Here is a 25,246-nt window from a genome sequence, read left to right on the forward strand (position 1 = left end):
TGTATTTGCTTTAATCACAAATCTAGCCATCCCTCTCTCTATTCACCAATCTTTTTAAATGTATTTTAAAATAAGTTGTAGATACAAGTGTCCTTCACATATGCTGATGAGTCTTTCCTCCAATTTTTAAAATTGTGGCAAATATACATAACATAAAATTTACCATCTTAAGCATTTTTAAGTGTACAGTTCAGTGGTATGAAGTATATTCGCATTGTTCTACAACCATCACCACCATCCATCTCCAGAACTCTTTTCATCTTGCAAAACTAAAACTCTGTACCCATCCCAGGATCATACAGTATCTGTCTTTTTGTGACTAGCTTATTTTGCTTATCTTAAGGTCCTCAAGGTTCATCTATGTTGTAGTATATGTCAGGATTCCCTTCCTTTTTAAGACTGAATGATATTCCATTGCATGTATATATCACATTTTGTTTATCGTCTATCCTTTGATGGACACTTGGGTCGCTTCCACTTTCTGGGTATTGTGATTAGTGGTGCTATGTACATGGGTATGCATATATATCCTCGAGATTCTGCTTTCAACTCTTTTGGATATATATCCAGAAGTGGAATTGCTGGATCATACGGTAATTCTATTTTTAATGCTCTGAGGAACTGTCATGCTGTTTTCCACAGCAGCTGCACTATTTTACGTTCCCACCAATAGTGCACAAGGGTTCCAATTTCTCTACATTCTGGCCATCACTTCTTATTTTCTGTTTGGTATAGTAGCCCTTCTAATAGGTGTTGGGTGGTATCTGATTGTGGTTTTGATTTGTACTTCTCTAATGATTAGGGATGTTGAGCATCTTTTCACATAATCTTGGTCATTTGTATATTACCTTTAGAGAAATGTCCATTCAAGTCCTTTGCCCTTTTTTAAAATTGGGCTGTTTGGTTTTTGTTGTTGCTGAGACCCTGTAGATTTATAGCAAATCTTGAAGTTAGGTTAGGTGGATCTTGCAACTTCGTTCTTCTTTTCCAAGATTGCTTTGGATAGTCACAGCCTTTTATGTTTCCATATAAATGTCAGAATCAGCTTATCAACTTCTACCCCCAAAAAAGTCTCTTGAGATTTTGATTGGGGTTGCTTTAAATCTACAAGTCAACTTGGGAAGACCTGACAAGTTAACAACATTGAGTTTTCCAATCTGTGAGTGTGATATCTCTCTCCAATTAATCGGGTCTTTAACTTCTCCCAGCAGTGTTTTGTAGTTTTTATGTACAAGTCTTGCACGTTTTTGTTAAGTTTATACCTAAATATTTTGTACTTTTTGATATAACTGTAAAATTATAATCGTAAAAAAACTGCTTTTTAAAAATTTCCCAATTCTTTGATGCTGCTATATAAAAAAAAGTTGATTTTTGAACGTTGATTTTGTACCTTGCTAAATTGCCATTTTGGTTCTAATAGTTATTTTATAGATTTGTTAGATTTTATAATTCAACAATTATATCATCTGTGACTAGAAACAGATTTACCTCTTCTTTTCTGATTTTAAGCCTTTTATTGCTTTTTCTTGCTTTATGGCACTGGCTAGAACCTCCATCCAGTATAATAGTGAATAAAAATAGTGAGAGGACATACTTGCCTCATTCTGATCTAAGAAGGAATACATTAAATTTTTCACCATCGATTATCATGTTAGTGCTTTATAAGTGCCCCTTATTAAACTGCAGAAATTCCCTTCCATTTCTAATTTGCTAAGTTTTTATCACAAATAAATGTTAAATTTTGTCAATGATTTTTCCACATCTGTTGAAGTTATTATTATGGTTTTTCTCCTTTATTTTGTTAATACATGATGAATTAAATTGATTTGCAAGTGAAAAAGCAAGCTTTCATTCCTGAGATAACATAGTTTGGTCATGATATATTATCCTTTTTAAATATTAATGGATTTGATTTGCTAATATTTTGTTGCAGATTTTTGTGTTTATGTTCATAAGGGATACTAATCTATAATTTTCTTTTTTGTAATGTCTTTGGTATCAGAATTATGCTGACTTCATAAAACAAATTTGGAAGTGTCCCCTCCTTTATTTTCTGAGTTTGTGTAAAAATAGTACTATTTCCTTACTTAAATATCTGATAAAGTTTATTAGAGAAACTATCTAGGCCTAAACAGTTCTTTGTGGAAAAGTTTTTGATAATAAATTGATTTCTTTACTAGACATACAGATATTCTGATTTTCTATTTCAATTTCCTCTTGTGTTTTTGTACACTGTAGTTTTTCAAAAATTAATCCATTTTATCTAAGTTGCTGAATTTATAGGCATAAAGTTATTTGTAATATTTCCTTAGTCTCCTTTAATGTCTACATAATCTGTAGTGACATACCTGCTTTCATTTCTAATATTTGCATTTTGTGACCTTGTTTTTCTTGATAGTCCAGGTAGGGCTTTATCAATTCTGTTGATATTTTCAAAGAATTGCTTTTGAACTTTTATTTTTCTCTCCTTTCTATTTCATTAACTTCTGTTCTTTCCTTTATTATTTTCTTCTTTCTATTTACTTCAGGTTTATTTTTCCTCTTTTTCCAACTTCTAAAGGTAGAACCTTAAGCCGTTGAATTTAGTCCTTTTTCTTTTCTAATATATTCATTTAAAGATATAAATTTCCCTCAAAGTACTGCTTTAGCTGCATCCCACAAACACTGATGTGCTCTACTTTCATTATTGTTCGAAGTTTTTCAAATCTTTTTATTTTGAAGTAAATTCAAACCTAGATAAAAGCTGAAAGAACCACACAAAGAACTCCTGTTTACACTTAACTCATATTCCCAAATCTCAACGTTTCACTAGCTTTGCTCGCTATATCCCCTTCCCTCTATTTGTTTTTTGGTTTATTTGTTTGTTTTTTGAGACAGAGTCTGGCTCTGTTGCCCAGGCTAGAGTGCAGTGGTGCGATCTCAGCTCACTGCAACCTCCACCTCCCAGGTTCAAGCGATTCTCCTGCCTCAGCCTTCCAAGTAGCTGAGACTACAGGCACGTGCCACCATGCCCAGCTAATTTTTTATATTTTTAGTAGAGACGGGGTTTCGTCATGTTAGCCAGGATGGTCTCCATCTCCTGACCTCATGATCCGCCCGCCTCAGCCTCCCAAAGTGCTGGGATTACAGGCATCAGCCACCGTGCCCGGCCTTTATTTTTTTCTAAACTGTCTCTGATCAAGTTGCTAAACTTGATGCCCCATTATTCTAACATGTCAGTGTGTTTGCCACCAAAATTGACATCACTGTCTACATAACAATTCATCCATCAAAACTAAAAAATAAACACTGATATGTAACTTTCAAGAAGCTTCAGACTCTAATTTAGGTTCTACCAGTTGCCCCAGTAATGTCCTTTACAACAAAAGGATCCAGTTCACAACTGCACATTTCATTTAGTTGCTATGTCTCTTTAGAATCTTTCAACCTGGAACAGTTCCTCAGTCTTAACTTCCAGGACCTTGACACTTGTGAAGAATGTGCCTGCTTTTGGTCACTCTCCATTTCCTTCAGGTAGTTTTTTTCACATTTTGTCTGAGTTTATAGTTGATTTCTGTAGGAGGACTGGTCTGATAGAAACTACTGCACCACTACCAGAAATGGAATTGAGATGAGATTCAATTCTCTTCTGAGCACAGATCCCGCATGAAAAACCCACTTCTCTCTGTTTGATTAGCACGGCAGATCTCACATTTACAAAACAGGAACAGCTATATTATACAGCCTCATAACATTTCATAAAACTTTTCCAAATATCTACTTCATTATTATAATTAAGATGATACCGACACAGAATTAAAAGATCAAATAGTACAGAAAAGTATAAAATGAAAAGAAAAGGTCTTCCTGCCTAACATTAAAAGAATGATCTCATGAACAGAGTCTCTCTATTCTATGCTTGCCATATCAGTGATAAGAAAACTAGAGGAAACTTAGGCTGGAAATCAGAAGATACAAGTTTCCAGTCCTAATTCTACTGCTCCAAAAATGGCCTTAAATAAGCCACTTACTCATATTTGATACACAATTAGCACTTTTCTCAGCTGCTAGGAGTATATTAAATTGTTCTGTGCCTAACTTTCCTTATCTGAAAAACATACATAGCACAAACCATCTTTTCTATATGCCTCCTAGGTAGGAAACAAAATGATTTAATAATGTATGTTTCAGTGTGCTGAAAGCACAATACAAATATAATAATACATCAGGTATTACACCTCTGGAAAAATCAAATGGAAATTAGAAGCCTTGGCTGGAACATAGAAGAATCTATGCTCTATTTAGTTTTATATTATTACACTATCTATACCTGCACTGTCCAGTGTGGTGGCTACTAGCCACATGTGGCTACTGAAATCTGAATTAAAATTAAATAAAATTAAAAATTCAGTCACTCGGTTACTTTAACCATATTTCAAGTGCTAAGTAGCCACATGTGGTTATTAGCTATTGTATTAGACTGATACAGACCTTTTCCATTATCCTAGAAAGTTCCTCTGGACAGCACTGATCCATACAATTTTATACTATGCATTCTCTTACTTGCCTGATTTTAATGTTATTGTTGTGGAACTAATACACAGCAGCTAGCCTGCCACTATAAAACAAAACAAATAAACCCAGCACTTTGGGAGGCTAAGGCAGGCGGATTACCTTGGGTCAGGAGTTCAACACCAGACTGACCAACATGGAGAAACCCCATCTCTACTAAAAAACAAAAACAAAAGCAAAAACAAACAAACAAACAAAATAGCTGGGCACAGTGGCACGCACCTGTAATCCCAGCTACTCAGGAGGCTGAGGCAGGAGAATTGCTTGAACCCAGGAGGCAGAGGTTGCAGTGAGCCGAGATTGCACCACTGCACTCCAGCCTGGGCAACAAGAGTGAAACTCCACCTCAAAAAAACAAAAAACAAAAACTCAAAGGTGAAAAGAAATTGGTCTCCAGGTGATTAAGAGCTCTAGCCAACTAGAATGGTATTGGCCTTAGAACTTTGGAAGAACCCTTGGAACTGCTTCTCATTATACAGATTAGGAAAGTGAGGCTCAGAGAAAGCAAAGTCTCTGGTCCTAGGTCCCACAGGGAGTCAATATCAGAGATGAAAATGGAATCCTGGTATGCAGTAGCATAGGTTTTGCAGTAGGATCAGGGTTTTACTAGCAACTTTGTCATTTACTAATCACGTGACCTTGGACTAACGACCACCACTGAGTCTCACTCTCTTCAACTGCAAACGGAAGAATAATAATCCCTACTCTGCAAGACTGTCATGAGGATTAAAGAGATGGTGCCTAGAAAGTGCTTAGGAGAGAAACTGGCATCTACTGGGACTTGGTGTATGCTACCTGCTGTCATTATTAGCAAATACATTGCTCTTTCCACTGCATCACAGACCCTGATGAGGGAGGCTGTGGCCACCAGATAGATCATCATCATGGAGCTAGTGAGTGTTGTAAGGCACGGGGAAATTATGCAGCTTTACAAAATGTGCCAGGGGAACAGAATGATAAATGCATTATACAGCAGTAACTACAGAACTGCTCCCAAAAGTCCCCATGCAACAGCAGAAATTTCACCTTCAGGGGTGCAAAGGGAAATGCACCATTTGCATGCCTCTGTGCTCTCACCCTAAAATAGGTGTCTGAGGAATGGAGCAATGCAGATTGAAAAAGATGCCTATATTTCTATGCCCCTCATGCTCAGACTACTGGAGGAGTCAGCATTCTGTTTTTGTTTCTCTCCCTCCAGAACTAATACATTATAACTCTGTTAGCAACCAATACAGCTATCTCATGACAGATCTCTCCAAGCCTGCTTCAGAGTAGATGGAGATGGAGACCCCAAGGCTTCTCCAAGTGCCTGCTATGTGACTTAGCCCCTCATTCCCTGCCTAACAGGGTAAGACACACAAAAAATCTTAAGATACAGTGCCCACTCAGTAGCAACATATACTTTCCTCTGGAAGACCACCACACATGGGATAATCAGATGTTACAATACAATCAAATACTAATAGGTGATTCAAACTCTGAGTTAAGATTTCCGTTCAATTCAATAACAAATCCCAACCATTTGCTTTCTGATAGGCACTGTGTCATGCACTAAAGTTACAGCCACAATCAAGATATGGTGCCTATCCTCAAGTAGCTCATACTTGAAATGGCAACTGAAGTTGTCCAGAAAAGATTCCATTGGGCAAGCTCTAATCTGAGCCTTGTAAAGTGGTACATTTTGGATGTGCAGGTAAGGGGGCTAGGAATGAGATACTCCAAAACTCATACTTCCTGCCACTGTAAACAGAAACAGAACACAAACCCAAGAAAGAATCATGAGGAATTAAAATATCTTTTCTCAAGTCTTCAAAGGCATGCTTTACTGTACCAGCTTTAAAGTGGTGGTTTCTAGGGAAGGAAAGCCTCTTGGGTGGCTCTGTTTACCTCCACTAGTTTGTGCCCAGACACCAAGGGAGGGAAGAATGAGCTGTTACAGGCTCTGCCAGAAGACTGGCACATCTGGACTTCTAGGAGTTGGGGTGAGCACCAAGCCATAGTCACCTCTTTGCCCTTCAACCTGGAAAACCACCATCCAGTCACCTGTATGTCCTCTAGTCCACACTGCTGCCACTATGTTAGCTCTGGTATTTCCCAGCTTTGTCCTTAAATAAGTTACCTCCCCAGGTTTTGGTTCCCTCATCTACAAAATAAGGATAAATTATTATACTGCTTCATGGGAATGTGTTAAGAATTAAAAGTGATGCTTATAAAGTGCTTAGCATAATACACGGCACGTAGTCAATGTTCGACAAACAGGAACTAACATTACTATTACCTCTTTTAAAAAATCCAATTGTTCCTAATCCATTCTTTTTTTTTTTTTCTGAGACAGAGTCTTGTTCTATCACCCAGGCTGGAGTACAGTAGCACAATCTCAGCTAACTGCAACCTCCATTTCCCAGCTCAGCCTCCCAAGAGGCTAGGACTACAGGTACACATCGCCATGCCTAATGTTTGTGTTTTTTGTAGAGACAGGGTTTTGCCATGTTGCCCAGGCTGGTTTCAAGTGATCCACCTGCCTCAGCCTCCCAAAGTGCTACAGGAAATTCGTTTCCGAAAAACCAATGTAAGAAATCTATAAACAAAACGTACATTTGTTTATTGCTTCATAGTTGATAAAATGCTTTCACATCCCTGACATCATTCTGACAACTTACAAAGCTAAATCCAATAAGAATTATTATATCTATTTGACAGATGCAAAATCTGAGACTCAGAGAAGTAAAAGCAGCTGTCCAAAGATCAAGCCGCAGTGTAGTCTCTTGATTCTTCCAAGTCTTTCCCCTATTTGTTGCTCCCTCGTGCAGACCCTATCTTCAAATGATATGCATGCTCCCCATGCAATTAATAAGAAATCTTATCAGTGGGGACCACAGTGAAATAAAACCATGGAGAAGAAACTAAAAAATTACTGAATCACCTTTTTGAAGCGAGGGACTTTCCTCACCCAGTCTTGGGAGCACTGCTTACAGTGACATAAACATTTTGTTCAGCAGCCATGAGCAACCTTCCCTAGCCAGCTGGGTCTCCTGAAGTGGCACATGGGGAGGCCCCTGTGGGAGCCACAGTAGCCTCCCAGCACCTGTGAGTGGGACCCCACTCTACCTCCTACTTTGCTTTCCACTTATACTTCTGGTTCCTCTGAAAAGGAAGAGGCTTCACAATTAATTATTGTAGCAGTTGCTCCTTTTGCAAAGATATCTCTGATTCCTTCCATTTCTGCTACCCATAGCCAGTCTCCCCGACTCTTGGATGACACCAGACATCCAGTAAAAAGAGCTCTCTTCCAAACAGTAATCTTCAGATGCAGGAGGTGGTGGCCACCACTGGCAGTGTCCCCACAGACAGAACCACTATATCACAAAGGGAATTAAGTAACCATACAAAGATTAACCTCCCCCTTCTAGTCACAATTCACCAGTCCCTCTAACAACTGGCTGGGGATCTTGGGGGTCTAAAGGCTGCATCCCAAGGGAATGGTGTGGTTTTGCTTCCTTGGAAGTGACAAGAGGAATGTTTTCTCTTTATCTACCTCAAGAGGTGCCTACCAGGCAAGGCCTCAGTGGTTCAGGACATTTCAGGCAAAGAAGAGGCTGGAGCCAGACGGCAGTCATCTTTGGGGAAGATGGGGAACTACAGGGCTCACTCCTAAGGCAGCTATCCAATATAAAGTACCCAATGGAGCCTGGCAAAGAGAGGCTTAATTCAGGTCAGTGTAAACAACAAGGAGGTCCCATTGGTCAGAAAGCTTCCAAGCAAGAAGCTCCAAGGAACAGCAACCCTTGGAATCAAGCAGACGGCCTTATATAGGGGAATGAGCCACTCAGAACAAAGTCCCAAACAGTGACTAAGGATCCAGGACACTGAGTCCAATCCCTGCGCAATGGGACTGGCAAAACCCATACCCTGCTCAGCGTAGGGTTTTTGTGCAAGTAGAACTGGGAGAGAGATCTAGCTGTCTGGATGTGGCCAAAGCAGGAGAGAGAAAGTGTTTAGGAAAGGCAAAAGGGAGGTCAGGGCTCATCACATCCCAGAGCCAGGCCACCAACAGCCCAACAAATTCCAGGCCTAAACCCAAGGGCAGAGGAGGTAAAGGGAGGGTGGAAAAGTGCTTCAGGGACAGCTGCTCAACAGAGCCAAGGAAGGTGGATAATGACACCACGCAAAGAAAAACTCAACAGAGAAAGTAAGAAGAGGCATGTTTGTAAGACTAGGTGGCAGGAATACCAAGATGATTATAAGACATCATCCTTGTTAGCTACTGAGAAATAGGTAGTAGTTGTCCAAGGAGCCAAAGGCAAAGGGAAGCAGAACCAGCATGCAAAGACCCAGAAGTATCAAAAAACCCGATGCATTATTGGTTAGGCATAGTTAAACTGCAGAATACAGGGAGAGACTGGTAGAACGTGAGGCTGGGTATTTTGACAGAAGCTGGATCAAGAAGAGCTTCTTATGAAAATCCAGAGATTTTAGACTTCATTCAGGATAGGAAGCCATCAGAAAGTAAGGGCACACATTCATCCCTATAACAATCATTTGCTCAGCACCTGCTGTGTGCTGGGTGCTATTCAAGGTGATGAGGAGACAGTGGTGAACAAGGCCAAAAACAGTCCTGGAGCTTACACTCTAATGACTCCATTCTTTGCACACTGGCTGTGCAGTTTATGGGTTGTGTGTTTCTCCTACCCATTGAGAATAGAGGCTGGGTCTTAATCTCTACTATATCTTAAATGCTCGGCTAAGTTTCTTTCATATAGAAAGTCGCTATCTAATAAGTGTTTATTATGGGAATAAACGTTTTCTGTATTTTCTAAGAGTCTAAAGAAAAAGAGCATAGTGCAATCAGATTTCTATTTCAGTACATCACTTTGGCAACTGGTTGTGGGCAACTGGGGTGAAACTAAACTAGAGACAAGGGCTTACCAACTAAGAAGCTGTCACTGTATTAGGCACTAGATAATGAGGGTCCAAACTAGAAGAATAGTGGTAGAAATGGAGGTAGCTTTAGTCCCCTGACAAGCCAATTCATGTTCAGCTCATTCAGCCTTCACAGACCTAGAATTGCTCTCAGCAGACCACTGCAGCCTCTTTTAAATCCTCATTGCCTTCTGTTTTCACTCTAAACCTCTGCATGATTTACTTTCACTCTGGGACAGCCCAGTTTTCAAGGTCAAATGCAACAAAAGACAGCTGGTCAGCTCCAGGGTGACCCTGGGCAAAGCCTGGGGCAGTTGTACCTCTGCAGAGCATGGTAGTAACATATGAGGTCACTAGGACTTCAAATCAGTGCTGATGAATTTCCTCTGCTGCTGAAAAAAAAGCAAGCCAGAGATATCCTTGCTGTCAATGCTGATGGCTGCCTCAACAGGAATTCATACTCTGATGCTGCAGGGAGATTGGCTGGATTACCAAGCATCTAGGCTCCACTATCTTCACGGTTCTAGTTCTAAGAAGTGTTTACAAGATCCACGGTGCTTCTATGTAGCTCCTAAGATCTCAAGCGATTAAGACAAAACAGCAGCTCTGACCCATACTTTTAACAAAACCTGTACCCGAAGCAGCTCATATGTCATGAACCTAAAAAACAACTTTTTTTGTGCATGTACAGCACATTACAGTCTACAAACGCCCTTATATATACTATCTGCATTTTTCTATAACTCTATGGGCAAGATAAAGCAGATATTATTATGTGCACTTTGTGAATGAGAAAGCTAAGGCTTAGAAAGGTTCTGAATGACCCAAAATCATACAGATTGTACAAACAGAACAGAAAGTCCAACCCAAGTCACGCTCTACGTTTAAGACTCTGTCCATCAGACCTCCAACTCCAGCCAGCACGAGTTTACTAGAAGCATGAATTAACTTACTGTCCCAATACTTACTGAGGCTATTCCTTTCCTTGTTGCTTTTCCTGATATGACACTGAGGCAGAGCCTGTAAAGGGCCACCAAGTCTCCATTAGACCTGACTACCATCCAGTGATACCCAAAGCCAGAGCCCAGGGTCACACCCTGATGAGAACTGTCCAGAGAAGAAGCTGTTGGTGTACAGGGCTAGCAATGAGAAAAATGAGGGGTCTGAGAGCCGGGTTCAAGTCCCTGTTCTGCCATGTGCTGTGACTTTGAGCAAGTGACAGCTTTCTTTCTCAACTTCAGTTTCCTCACCCCCAGAATGAGGACAGCAGCATCTGCCCTTCCGGCCACTCAGGAGTCAGAGCCAATAAAGGTGTCTTCCTTCTCCCATTTCCAGGCAGTCACCTGACAGTGCTGGAAGAACCCATTACACAGTAAAGTGAACTAGCCCCTCCCAGGTAGCCTCCCTGCCCTAATCTCATCACTCCAGCAGATAATTTGCCTTCCAATCTAACCATGAAGATTTAAGCCAACCAACAGGAGCTCTCACACTTTTTTCAGCACAATTCTATTATTACTTACTTTGTACCAAACCTTGCCCTAATTATACAAAGATAAATAATGTCTGTCCTCAAAGAACTTCAAGTATGATTTAGAAATAGGCATGTTAATAATTACTACATTACTAATAAATACCACATTGCAGTATTGGGCAGCAAGTTTGACTTTTATTTGTGAATTCTTGGTGCCTGTGCATGGCCCACAGTAGGATACAGTAAACATCTGTTGAATAAATAAATAAAACTAACATAAAACCTGATGACAAAAGAGGTACACAGTTCAGTGAAAGCATTCTCTTCTCCACCTCAAAACTTCTCTCTTCACATATCCCCTTGTTTCTTTACTCCAGCACTGAAAGAAAGAAAAAGTCTCCTTTCTTCTTGTCAGAACTTGCCCCTTCACAGTGACCTCAATCCTCTCTCTCATCTTCTTGGGGGCCTTGCTCCAATTCTTCTCCTTTCCTCTTGCAACTTTACTCACTCAGTTTTCTTCCTCTCTCTAAATCTCTCCTTCAGCCTTCTGACGTGCTCTGGTTTCTCCATGCTTACAAAACAAACAGTAACCAATCTCTCTATTCAAGGTACTGGGCTTGTTTTCATGCTCTTTGACCAGAATCTCCTGGAAGGGCTACTCACACCCACAGCCTCTATTTCTCATCACCCGCTCACTCAGTTGCTGTGCTCCTGCTTTAGCTTCTACCTTCCCACTGAAGCTGCTCTCTCAAGTGCCACAGCCTCCCAGTCACCAAATCCAGTAGTCTTTACTCCATCTCCAACCTCCGTGACCTCCCTGTTGGCATTTCCTTGGCTTCTGTGACTCAGCAGTACCTGGCTTCCCTTCTCCCTCTCCTGTCAATACTCAGTCTCTATCTGGCTGCTCTTCCTCTGCTTTCCTCCTCAAGTTCTTGCCAAGATTCCCCTGTTACTTTACTTTTGCTCCCTTGAGCACTAATTTAACATCAAGCCTTCCAATTCAGGAAGGCTTTCCAGTCACAACCTCCCACCCCAGCCCCCACCCCCACCCAGCAGAACCCAGCAAAACCACAGGGATTGAAAATGCCAGAAAGAAAGGGTCACCAAGACACGGGAAGGGACATGATCAACATATTTTCATTGCCAGACTCTCTTAAAGCCTTTGTCACATTCTGTTTGTCCTACAGGGAACTTAGCCCTGCTACTAACTCACAAGCTCCTAAGGCAGAAACTGTTCCACTCTTCTCTGCTTCCCCTACCCTAACGCTGTGTTCAGACAGATAGGCATACTCAAGCATCTATTGGATTAAAGAAGAAAAGCCAAAGGTGAATAGGCACGAAAGTACTTGGTAAACTGTGAAGTGCTAAAGGACTATAAGACTCATCATCAATAGCCTTTGCAAGAAACTTCAGGGCTGTTCTGAGCACAATATAGGCTCACAGCCTATCTGTGCTGGCTCTGCAGGGCATCTGATGACCAAATGCCTGAAAACATGGAAATGCCTATTCCCAAACTGGCCTGGGATTGAGAAGCACAGACTATGGGGAAGAAGAGAAGAAGCAGTGAAAATGGGTACATACCTCCAAAACCATTACTTTCATTCATTTTTCACTTATTCAGTCAGTAAACATTCACTAAGTACCCACAAGGTGCCAGGGACTAGTCTAGACACTGGGATCACATCTTTGAACAAGACAGAGAAGGCCCTTGCTCTCTTGGATTTTCTATTTTAGTCAGAAAAGAGAGATGATAAATATAAATAAGAAAATAGTGGGTGGTAGTAAGTGCTTGTTTCACCATCTCTCTCAAACATGACAGCTCTTCCTCTCTTCTGAGTGTTCATAGGGACAAATCCGGTCCACCACTTTGAGGTTTGTTTTGTGTTATTTCTTCCCCTGCTATGTCAGCAGCTACAGCACAGATGTGCTAGATTTTTAAATCTCCAGTGAAACCATCTTTGGGTGAACACTACTACCCATTTTAAGCACTGCTATCCCATTTCCAGAGGGCTTTAAAACACTGGACCCTGCTACAACTGAAAGGTTTGGGCTGCCTGGGCCCATGGTCTCAGAGACCTCATGCTTCTCTAGGAACAGCAATGATGCTGTGGGTACTTACCAGAGAGCCACTTGGGAATGCTTTTTCAGGTTGTGTTCAATTCTGTCAGAGCCCTCCGGACTCAGCTGATTGCTGGTGGTAGATTTCTGCGTTATTTAGGGCACCAAAGTCCCACAGTCTTGACACAAACTTAAAATTAGAAATGCATTAAATATAGGAAAGGAGGAAGGTCATTCAGGAAAGGCAGTCTTCCGAGGGAGCTGTAGGACAAAGACGCCCTGGAAACTTCCAGGTTCATTAATGGGTTTTACACAAGCATTCAAGTGGTATTTCTCCTTCAGAAATAACACTGTGGAAAGTGTAGGGGCCTGGCTCAAACCTCAGCTAACACAGCTGAGTGAGTGACTCTGCAAACTAAAAATAGCTTCTTTCCCACTCATTCCGACAGATTGCACTTAGACCCTGTGCACAGGTTGATCCTCTAGCAGTTTTAGTCCTGCTGCAATGAGAGCTGATGGCATTTGGGCTTGACAATTACCCAATCTCTGGTTTAACTTTTATTTCCACATTTCCTGCTCCTGCTCCAATGGCACTGTATGTGCACACACATGCACGTGTATACTGAGTTCCCTGGCTGGGATTTGGTGCTCCTGAACCAAACGTGGGCAGAATTTAAACCAGGAACATGACTCAGGACTGTGGCTGCAGACTGAGCCCAGAGAAAGTCCTTAGAAACACTGGGAGTCAAGCTGTTTGCCTTGGATCTTCTCCTAATTCCTAGCTAGCCTCTCTGGCCTCAGTTTCCTGAATAACAAAATGGGAGTAACCATGCCTATTCTGGCCTATTTCACAGCATCATGCTGGGATCGAATGAGACAATGTATGTGAAGGTCATTTTCCTTCAGACAGTGATGGGACAGGCTAGACAGGCAGCCAGATTACAAAACTAGGTTCAGCCACTAGAATGGGTAGGCATCCTGATTGCATCACAAGTTAAAAGTGATCTAGACTCAATTTCAGTTTATGTTGTCCCTCGGCCTGATATCCTTCTATCTTTGCTAAACTCCTATGCATTTTTAAGAACCCAATTCAAATAACATTTCTTTTTTGTTAGTGTCTTCAGAATTGACCATTCCATCTTTAGTGCTCCTTTGGCCTTTTGTACATACCTCTAATAGCACTTTTCATCTATACAGTAGATATTAACTTACATACCTGGAAGTTCTTTGAGGGCAAAGACTGTGTATTTTTCATCCTTGTATCCACCTCCCCATCCACTTCCACTGTATGGCCAACACTGGTGCACGACAGGTGTCAACCAATGTTTATGGAATGGGCAAGAACTCAAAAGTCAAGAAAGAAGGAGGTAAATGTCAGAAAGATCCAGGAGAGCATAAAAGGTGGGACAGCACACAAACAGCCAGTGGTGGGGATGGTGGGCAAGAAATCCAAGAAGGCAGTGTCACTGAGGTCAGTCCTAGGCAATAAGGGCACAGCCATAGGGATGACAGTCAAAGCTGAACTGCAAGTTCTGGGAAGACCAGACAGGGATTTCATCTTGGAAACACAAAGAATTGAACAGGGAGCAGGAGCACTCTATTGAGGTTCAGGGAATAAGGAACAGCAGCATCATACCAAGTCCCACAACGTAAACTGGAATAGGAGGGCTTGGGGACAAGAAACAAGGGCGGAGAATAGAGGCAGGGCAAAGAATCAGAGCAAGGCTGAAGTGGTCCTCAAGAAGCCTAGAACTTATAGGTTAGTTAACATTCCCAGGTCTGCCAAAGTTGAGTTAGCAGCTAGGGATTAGAGACCTTAGCTATGAAACTGACTTGGAAAGTAGAGAGCTGCTGGGGTATACATGTGCAGTCAAGCAGCAAACAAACCTGTTCACATACATCCTGCCCTGACGTGCGCTTGGTGGGATTAATCCAGATCACAGTACTACCCACCCTGGAATTTTCCAGGAGTGCCTAGAGAGGCCCAGTATCTAAGGTAAAACTGACAGAGAATGAAACACAGAAGTTTTTACCACTGTAAGAACATTAAAGGAAGGCCTACAAGGTCTAAAATCTCAAATAAAGTGTTTCTCAGGCTAGAGAGGAGACATGGCTCAGAAGAAATGAATTGAAACACTTAGGGCATTAGAGACCCTTATTCCCAGACTTCAAGAACCCAGCAAAGGGTTCCACCCAGGAAAGGGCACATAGAAAGAAGGACCTCAATTTTACTTTATCTATAGAGTATGTGACCTTCTTCAAGCACTTCAAGTTCAAGACCCAGGCTCACTGTTTACCTATTGTGTGATCAGTAGAGGCCAGTTGAGTTTACCCATTCTTAGCCTTAGTCTCCTTATTCATAAAGCAGCAATTGTAACACCTGCACACAGGTTTATCATGAAGACAAAATAATATCTGCAAAGCATTTAGCATATTGGCCTATAATAAGCACTAAATAACTTTGCGTTTCTTTGCTTTCTTTGGTTCCCAGGAAGGGATGGTTATACCACAGTCTAGCTCTGTCTACCTGTGTTTTCCTCTCCTGCTTGGCTATCCTTCTGGACCCTTCTGTGCAGACATCTTATCTGAGACACCAGACAATTCATTCCTCCTCCTGCTTATCCCTTGGACATTAAAGGCAACTAAGAAGAATTAAACGCAGTTGGTCAGCTATGTGCCACACTCAGGTCCTCAAGGGTCAGGAAACATCAGCCTAGTCCAACACTGTTCCTGCACCTCCAGGTATCTCTGCACCTCTCTGGCCAAGCCCATGACCAGGGTAGCACCTAGTTTAGTGTGGCTCTTGTCTTCTCCAAGGTGAACCCACTCTTAGTAGCATATAGCTGCCTCCTGGCCTGGCTCTCTCTTGGCCTCGAGCAAATACATGCCTAGCAGGCCAGACCTGGATATCCACAGCTAGAGATAATTCCCAGACCCAATTTACCAGAGAGTAATAGCCTGGAGTCTGAACCTGAAATGAGATCAGAGCGTCTACACTCCAGCACCCCAGAGACTGGAGCTAGGAAGGAAGGAGCTCTAAAATGAAGCTGCCAGGGGGCTCAGGGTTCAAGCCCACTCCTGATAAGCTATGTAAAATTCACATCAATGTCAGGCTCTTAGACTAAATTTTGCACTGGTCATGTCTGTCACAGTGATGCATACTGTGGCTACCACATGGCATTAAAAAATTTCAAACGGTAAGAAGAGAATGGAATCAACAGTTTCTGAGTGCCTACTAAGTCAAGAACTTTGCATGTTGTCCTTACCAATACCAATACCTTAGGTATTATTATACAGGGTATACTTATCTTGCCAATAGAACTAGAGACTCGGAAAAATCTAAGAATCCTCTGTTCCTCCACTACTATACTACCTGACCACAAAGTCTTAAATGATCTTGGAAAGACAAAGAAAAACTAGAGTGTAAAGCACTATTTACAGGCTCTCAGCACCTTAACTCACTAAGCAGACAATACTAGTTTAAATACTGCATTCCCTTATTCACTACTGGTAGAGCCAACTTCTGCCAAATACAATCTAAAGAAATATATCAAAAGTCATAAAGATGCTCCGGACCTTTGCCCTTGTCATTGCATCCCCAAGATCATATCTTAAGGAAACAGTTCAACAGAGATTCACTAGTGGTGGGAAAAAAAAAAAAAGGATGATCTAAATGTCTAATATCCAAAGAATGGTTTGAGAAATCCCAGAACCTTCTAATCATGTAATGTTTACTGCATAGCCATTTTAAATGATCATTTTAAAGACCAAGAGGGAAAAAAACAAAGCATCTGTGATAAAATAAAGATTGAAAACAAAACATCATAAATGCTATTGGTACAACTTGTAGAAGTATGGACATGTGTATACACAAAAAGGAATGTAGCTGTTTTAGGGTGGTAAGATTATGGAAATCTTCTGTAATATTAAGTAGTTTCATTATTATTACATGTAAATTGTCTTTGTGGTATTGTTTAGTTCCTTTTCAACCCAAGAGAAAGAGAGAGAAAAAAAGATAGACACACTTAACCCAGCACTAAGAAAAGGCCCAGGAAGACCAGGGCTGGGATGTTAAAGCAGAAATTGAGAAGCGTCCTACATACCCGGAAGGAGGAGGCCAGGCAGGGCCCTGGGGAAGGGAAGCCCTCTAGGTATGAAGAGGGTTGTCATTAGTCTGATGCTAATTACAGAAGTCTCACTAGCTTATTAATTTTTTTTGACAGACTCTGAATGAAGACTGAATCCCTTCATTAAGCCAACTTGGGTTCAGAGGCACATTTCCTGTGTGGCCATCCTCATTCTTCTAAAAAATCTAGCCTTTTCTTTTTTTTTAAGGGTAACAGTAAAGTAAAATTTAGTAACAGAAACACACACCCTGGAGAAATTAAGATTCTTGCCTTAAATGTAGAAATTCAAGCCATTTCAGAAAATCAAAGGGGTTTGAATAAGCAACTGAACTACAGTGTTTTCTGGACTGGGAAAAATAAACACGAGTATAAAATATTTAGCTCAGTATTAAAGGCCCCCTTGATCAGGTTCCAGCCCATCTTTCTGATATTACCTCATAACTGTCCCGCCAGATACCCAATGCTCCAGCTAAACTGAACCACCAAGTGGTCCCCAAAATAGTTTCTTCACTTTCCTACCCCCATGACTCTTTTCAAGCTGTTGTGCACACTTAAAATTTCTGTCTTACAACTGCTTGCTCAAGTCTGACCCATTCTCCAAAGCACAGATCAGAGCCTTGTCATTTTCTTTTTTTGTTGTTTTTTTTTGTTTTTGTTTTTGAGAGAGTCTTGCTCTGCCCCCACCCCCCTACAGGCTGGAGTGCAGTGGTGTGATCTCGGCTCACTGCAACCTCCGCCTCCTGGGTTCAAGCAATTCTCCTGCCTCAGCCTCCCAAGTAGCTGGGACTACAGGTGTGTGCCACCACGCCCAGCTAATTTTTGTATTTTTAGTAGAGACAGGGTTTCACCATGTTAGCCAGGATGGTCTCGAACTCCTGATGTCAAGCAGTTTGCCCACCTCGTCCTCCCAAAGTGCTGGGATTACAGGCGTGAGCCACCATGCCTGGCCAGCCTTGTCATTTTCTAAGCCTAGGCCAATCTCTGTACCCTGAACTCATTTCTTGCTCTTCACAGTAGATCCAAAGTACTTTGAACCTCCAAGGAACTACACAAAGTCTGCCTTGCAGTACAGTTATCTGGGTAACTGACTTTTGACCACATTAAAGCATGAGCTCCTTAGGGCAAGGACCTCTTCTGATTCCTACATGGTACCTATCCATAATGCCTGGCACACAGTAGGCCCTCAGTAAATGATTCACTGAAAGACAAGAAAAAGGGACAGATTACATCTGTGAGAAGTCACTTCCTACCTCAGTTGCTCCAGTTATGCAATGCAGAGATGAAGGCATGCTGTTCGGTGGTCTTGAACAGGGGAGAAATGAATCTTGCTTTTCTAGTTTCCAGCCTTCATAAGTCTCCAACTTCCTCCCTAGCTGACCATAGTCTGCTCGGCCCCAGGTAAACATCTTGCCAGTTTCTAAAAACAAATATTATTTGAATTAAGACTACATTCCACAACTGTGCTCTCATGGGTAGGCAATGAATTACAAGAGAAAGTGTGACATTTATTTTAGTACCACCTACCAGGAGCCTTCCTATCTTCCTGTAAAGAAGGCACATGCACTCATATTTTTACAGATGTGGAAACTAAGGTTCAGAGAGGTTAAATGACTTGCCCAAGATCAAACAAGCTGTGAGTACCAGAGCTGGATTCGAGCAGAGATTCATTCTAAAGTTTCTGCTCTTGCATGTTATATAGATATGGATATGACTACGGATATACTTCAACCATGCTTTATGGCCTTCCATTCCCTCCCTTCCCCACACACTCCTTGTGCTTTGCCCAGATGCCTGTTCTCAGGTTCTCCTCTCCCCCACCCAACCCAGGGCCCCATTTAGCCACCTTAAAGTTCTCCACTCCACAATCTCTTAGGGCCTAGCTCAACGAATGGCCAGCTTCATTTGCTCTCCCCTCCTTGTAACATAAAGGGACCTTTCAGAATCTATGCTCTTACCCAAAGGAGCAATTCTAACAATCCTAAGGCAAGTGTTTATGTGTGCTAGAGGGAAGGGAGTGAGAGAAGAAAAAAAAAAAATGGCAAAACCATTTGGAGCCAGAAAAGCATTTAGTCCCCCAGATGCACCACATGGGAAGCTGGCCAGTGCTAAAAATGACAAAAGAAAATGAGATTTGCAAAAGGAGAAATGGACTTTCTTCTCCTAGATAAGAGAAAATTCACCAAATTCATTCAGTTGTACCAAGTGCCACATTTGTTATTTCAACAGAAATGCAAAATCTGATGAGCCATAGATTATTAACAGATTCTCTGCAATAAATATGCATAACCATGTGCGTTGTATAAATTCTTTATACATGTTTATTTTAACAAAGAAAAACTTTGCTTTAGAGACAAAACACAGAGCAGTGCATATTAAATTCTAGACAAATCTACTACTGCATACTTTGTGTTTGGTATCAAAGCTTCATCTGGCCCCACATTCAACATATGGTTTATAGTGTCAACTAAAAAGATAACCATAGATTCATGGGGAAATGTCAGAATATTGCAGTGATACAAGGCTCTGCAGGGAAACAGTTCTCAGCATCAGCCTGCTAGCAGACACTAAGGTAGATACCAAGCAGTTTACAGGAATCTGACTTTTGGGCTTCCTCAAAGAGGGAACAAAGTCTGCGTAGCTCACAGTGTATTTGGGGTAACTCGTATATTATGAGAGCTGGGAGTAGGTCCATTCAAATGTACTCCTTCATGGCTCTTTGTGTGCTGTTCCTTTTGCTAAGAATGACCTCTCCTTAGCTGGTAAACTATGGCTCCACCATTGGAGTCCAGCGCATGTACCACTAGTTCTACGAAACCTTTCTTGACTCCCCAGCTCTCCCCAGAAAGGGTGAAAGTCACCCTCCTGTGAGCCACCTTTATCATTGTACTCATCCACTACTATGCCGCCATTTGGCAGGTGAAAAAAATTAAGGTTCAGAGAAGTGACTAGCCCAGGGTCACACAGCTAAGCCACATCTCTTTCTACTAGCCCATGGTATTACTCTGCATTGGTTATTAAGCACTAGTCACTGCAAAACCACTCAACACTCTTCCTTCACTTCTGCAAGATTAGCCTCTTAAAAACCCATGTACCCAGCACCCATAGGGCATCCAAAACTGGCAAATTGTCCCTCTACCTGAGCTGGCTAGGATTTCTAACCAGACTGCTCAGCAGGAGATTCCCAAGAAACCAGGGGATGAGACTGTTGCTGCTTAAATGACCGTTCCTCTGCTGGGAAAAACTAGGAAGTTGTTATCTCTAAGACTACAGAAATAATTTTACCAGAAATCACACATTGAATCCTTTCTTTCACATGAAGTAAAACATCTTAGAGCTTTCCTGTTATTGATTATTGATGTCAAAGACAGGCAAAACTGGCAGAATATGGTGCCACCATTATTATATCCCCAATAGCAATTCAGCCATTCCACTTACAGAGCACTTTTCACCTTCAAAGCACTTTACAAAGATTAACTAATTAATCCTCATACTCTCTGGGGAGGCCATAGACATTCTGGTTAAGACAAGTCCAGAAACCAGGCTGACTTAATGTTCAGTCTTCAGTCTCAAGCCTAAATTTAATGCACTCTGAACTTGTCTATTTCTCCTCAAAATAAACTCTGCATCAGAAGGCTCACCCAGGACAGAAGAGACCCTTTATTTTTCCTTTTCTTTTAAACAGACATTTACTGACCTCTTCCCAGGTACCCAGTACATTCACTGACGCTGGCTCAATCCTCACAATAATGCTGTGGCATATAGAATATTAAGCTTATTTTACAGATGAGGTTAAATGATGAGAGTTAAATGATTTGGTTGAGTTCAAACAACAACCAAATAGTCGAATCAAGATTTAAACCTGTGTCTTCTGACTCCAGGGCCAGTGGTATCTCCAATGATTGCACAGCTGCTGTCCCAAACTGACAAAACTTGGCTGATGAAACAGCCATTTTTACAATGTTTGAGGAAGACGAAAACCCAGATTAAATGGATATGCTCTGTGTACCATCCAGCTTTCCTCACTAGAATAATCTTCTTCCCAGGAGCCCATGTAGAACTCAGGACTGTAAGTGCTGAAATAAAGGCATAAACACATGGATGATGATTTTATGTCATCTGGAGTAAAAAAAAAAACAATGAATCCACATATAAAAAATGCTCATTAATACACTGTAGATCAATGTCTGCATCAAGCTGATGCGTGCTGTCAAATCCAGGGAGATTCAAATCACAAATTTAACAAACGTATCTTCTCCTTAAAGGATTATATATTACTATGATTAAAAAAAATAGATACACTAATGTCATCCAAAAAGTATAGGTACGTGTCTCCAGGTAAATGATAAATGACAGAGATGACAAAATAGCTCAAAACAAAGTCAGCAAGTGAAACACAATTTATAAGGCATGTCCATGTAAGAATTAGCACAGAGAAATAACTACAGAGCCAAGAAGTATAGACTGCAAAAGATATCAACGTACCACAGAAAACGACAGAGGCCAAATGAGAAGTATGGAGAAAGAACACCTAAGGGGTCTGGAACTAGAATTGTCCTGGCAGGCTTGCGGGAACAAGAGGCATTTAAGGTGAACTTCTGGATAAGAAAAAATGGGAGACCAAGGGAGGATATTGCAGGAGCAGCGTGAGGGGATGAGCAAAGATACGAAAATCAAAAGGCGGCCAGGCGCAGTGGCTCACGCCTGTAATCCCAGCACTTTGGGAGGCCAAGGTGGGAGGATCACCTGAGGTCAAGAGTTTGAGACCAGCCTGACCAACATGGTGAAACCCCGTCTCTACTAAAAATACAAAAATTAGCTGAGTGTGGTGGCCCACGACCGTAGTCCCAGCTACTGGGGAGGCTGAGGTGGGAGAATCACTTGAACCTGGGAGGCAGAGATTGCAGTGAGCCGAGATGGCACCATTGTACTCCAGCCTGGGCAACAGAGGGAGACTCTGTCTCAAAAAAAAAAAAAAAAAAAAAAAAAAAAGTCAAAAGGCAGGAGAGTGAATAAGGGTCACAAGAGAAGGAGACTAGAAAGGGAGTCAAGACTGCCAGGCTGGGGCCAGCTACAGAGAAGTGCCATGGCTGGATCTGGATCTCACCCTCCAGACCAGGGATCCCTAAACTTGGTTGCTTACTATTAGTAAAAAAAAAAAAAAAAAAAAAAATTTTTTTTTGACACAGAGTCTTGCTGCATTATCCAGGCTGGAGTGCAGTGGCATGATCTTGGCTCACTGTAACCTCCACCTCCTGGATTCAAGCAATTCTCCCACCTCAGCCTCCTGAGTAGCTGGGAGTACAGTCATGCACCACCATCCGGCCAATTTTTGTATTTTTAGTAGAGACAGGGTTTTGCCTTGTTGGCCAGGCTGGACTCGAACTCCTGACCTCAAGTGATCTGCCTGCCTCAGCCTCCCAAAGTGCTGGGATTACAGGTGTGAGCCAACATGCCTGACGTCTATTAGTAAAATATTTTTTAACACATCACCAATATATGTACATTAATTTATTTATTAAAGTATGTACATTAAATTACATTTATTAAAGTATGTACATTCTCTGTACAGTATCCTGCTTATTCTTGCAACAACCCTGTGAGTTAGGCACTTTTACCATCCCCATGTTACTGACAGGGAACAAGGTACTTACCCAAAGTCACAGAGATAGCAAGGGAAAAGAGAAGAAAAGAAAGAAACAACAACAATAACACAAGCTTAGGATGCATCAAGGCCTAAACTAGAATAGAAATCATAGGAAAACAAAGAAGAAAGAATTTACAGGGCTTGGCACCCCATTAGATGTGATTTTAAAAGGAAAGGAGAGGAAATAAACACCATTCTGAGATTTCAGGATTTCAAGGTGAGTAGGAAGATGATGAAGGTGTAGAGATGCTACATCAAGGGTCCCGCTAATGGGAATCATAAAATGTTATTTCATTACCAAATTATTTAACTCTCCGGGGGCGTTTTGCAAACATGTTATCAAATAGTCAAATATAAATGAAAGGGGAGAGAGTAAGGAGAAAGACTACTAGATGCAAACCACAGAGAGCAGGGGATACTCTGTGGGTAGGGTGGGTGGATGATGAATATTCAAGAGGCCAACTTCCTTTACCATCCATCAAGGGCTGCAGGTGCTGCAGCCATAGCTATAGGTACAATGAGAAGTAGCTCCAGGGATGTCTGAGCTCTTCAGGGAAGAGAAATTTCTACCCTGTTCTAGGGAAGGGAGTCCTATAGGTGATAGAAAGATAGATTAGAGGATCATCCATATTTTCTTGACAGTATCTGTCCAAAAAGGGAATATAATGTCACTGAAGATAGCAAAATGGAGTCAGCAAACTGAGGTGGATGTCATAAAAAGAAAATCCATGGGTAAGACAGAGAAAAGGTCACATGACCTCTTCAGTCCCTCTCAAGTCTAATATTCCAGGATGTTACAAGGCCTTCTAGAATATACTCATGAAAAGGAGGAAGCCCTCTACCTATAGGTTTGTTATATTTATGATTCACCTGTTTACAAATACAAGCACCAGTTACTCTCTGGGTTATTCATTCTGTGTTCTTAGAAGGTTAAGAACCTGACTTCTGTAACTCATTCCTTCATTCTGCCATGTGGACAGAGACTTTATAAAAAGGACATTTGATGATAATACCCAGGGACTAGTCAAACACAGAACTAACTGCCCAAGAATCACCTAGCATCATCTTCCTGTACAAGGATCAGGAAACAGGCAAGGAGAGAGCTCAGAGCACAGGTGCTGGAAACAGTCACACCACACTCCTTTCTGTATAGCATGTGCCATGCTGCTCCTCCACAAGGCCTCTGATATGGTTTGGCTGTGTCCCCACCCAAATCTCATCTTGAACTGTAATCCCCATAATCCCCACATGTTGTGGGAGGGACCTGGTGGGAGGTAATTGAATCATGGGGTCAGTTTCCCCCATGCTGTTCTCATGATAGTGAGTTCTCACGAGATCTGATAGTTTTGTAAGTGTCTGGCATTTCCCCTGCTGGCTCTCATTCTCTCTCCTGCCGCCCTATGAAGGGGTGCCTTCTGTCATGATTGTAAGTTTCCTGAGGCCTCCCCGGCCATGCGGGAACTCTGAGTCAATTAAATCTCTTTTCTTTATAAATTACCCAGTTTCAGGCATTTCTTCACAGCAGCGTGAGAACAGACTAATACAGCCTCCATACTGGTTCCCTCTGTCCCCAGCTATCTCTACTACCCTGACCCCATTCACCTAGTCAACTCCTACTCATCTTCAACTCTGCCCACTACTCAACTCAGATCAGGTTCCTCTGTGCAACAATCTCAGAGGACCATGTTCCTCATCCTGGGAGCATTTACCTCAGTTTATAAATGCACACTCATTAGGACTGTTTAATTAATGTGTGTCTCCTCTTCCAGAGAGCCAGCTCCATGACACTGGGGACTGGCTATTTCACTCATTCTTGTGTCCTAGAATAATGCCCAACACAAAGTAGGCACTCAATAAATATCTGCTGCCTGAATGAACAATAGAATAAATGAATCCAACCACCTCCCTACCTATCAACCTACCTATCTCTCACTCACCACTACTGAAAACTACCATTCACTAGCTCCATAATCTTGAGCAAACTACTCAACAGCTCTAAGTCTTATCTGCAGAATGAAAACAAAAGCATCTCCCTTGCAGCATTGCTGCAAGGATACTTTTCCATAAAGCCTATGGCACATACTAACTAGTGAATGGCCATTACTACTACTATTCTCCCAAACTGAACAACACAGCCTTATTAAGGATTTCCATGGTTCCACGCAGCATTTCTACCACTTTGTCAAATCTTCTCAGCCAATTCCCACCTACCAAAGTGTTAGGGTCAATGCCTCTAATGATAATCAAAAAAGAGAAAGAACATTGAAAGCTCTATCATGGAATTTTGATTTTTTTTTTCAAGATTCAAGCATAGTGGCTTGCACATCAGAAGCCTCTAATGTACGAGACAAAACAAATTAATTAAAGGTAGGAAAAAGAAACGAGTGAAAGGAACAATGGAGAAGAAAGATGAAGCAAGATTAAGTTGGAAAAGAGAAGAGAGGAAGCTTCAACTCAAGACTCGTAAGACTTGAA

General features: G+C 41.6%; 1 protein-coding gene across 6 annotated transcripts in view; it reads right to left on the reverse strand.

Moving 5' to 3' along the window:
- SERGEF (secretion regulating guanine nucleotide exchange factor) overlaps positions 1 to 25,246 on the reverse strand; it is a 225,000-nt gene that overhangs the window by 152,459 nt on the left and 47,295 nt on the right. For all 6 annotated transcript variants that reach the window (XR_008669777.2, XM_004050772.4, XM_055355968.2 and 3 more), the window contains one exon: positions 18,378 to 18,544. Coding sequence is in view for 5 of the 6 variants with exons in the window: in XM_004050772.4 (XP_004050820.1) it covers positions 18,378 to 18,544 (167 nt within the window). In the remaining variant the exon portion in view is untranslated. The remainder of the gene's footprint in view (positions 1 to 18,377; positions 18,545 to 25,246) is intronic.

Source organism: Gorilla gorilla, chromosome 9 (genome assembly GCF_029281585.2).
Source record: "Gorilla gorilla gorilla isolate KB3781 chromosome 9, NHGRI_mGorGor1-v2.1_pri, whole genome shotgun sequence".
Lineage (NCBI taxonomy): Eukaryota > Metazoa > Chordata > Mammalia > Primates > Hominidae > Gorilla > Gorilla gorilla.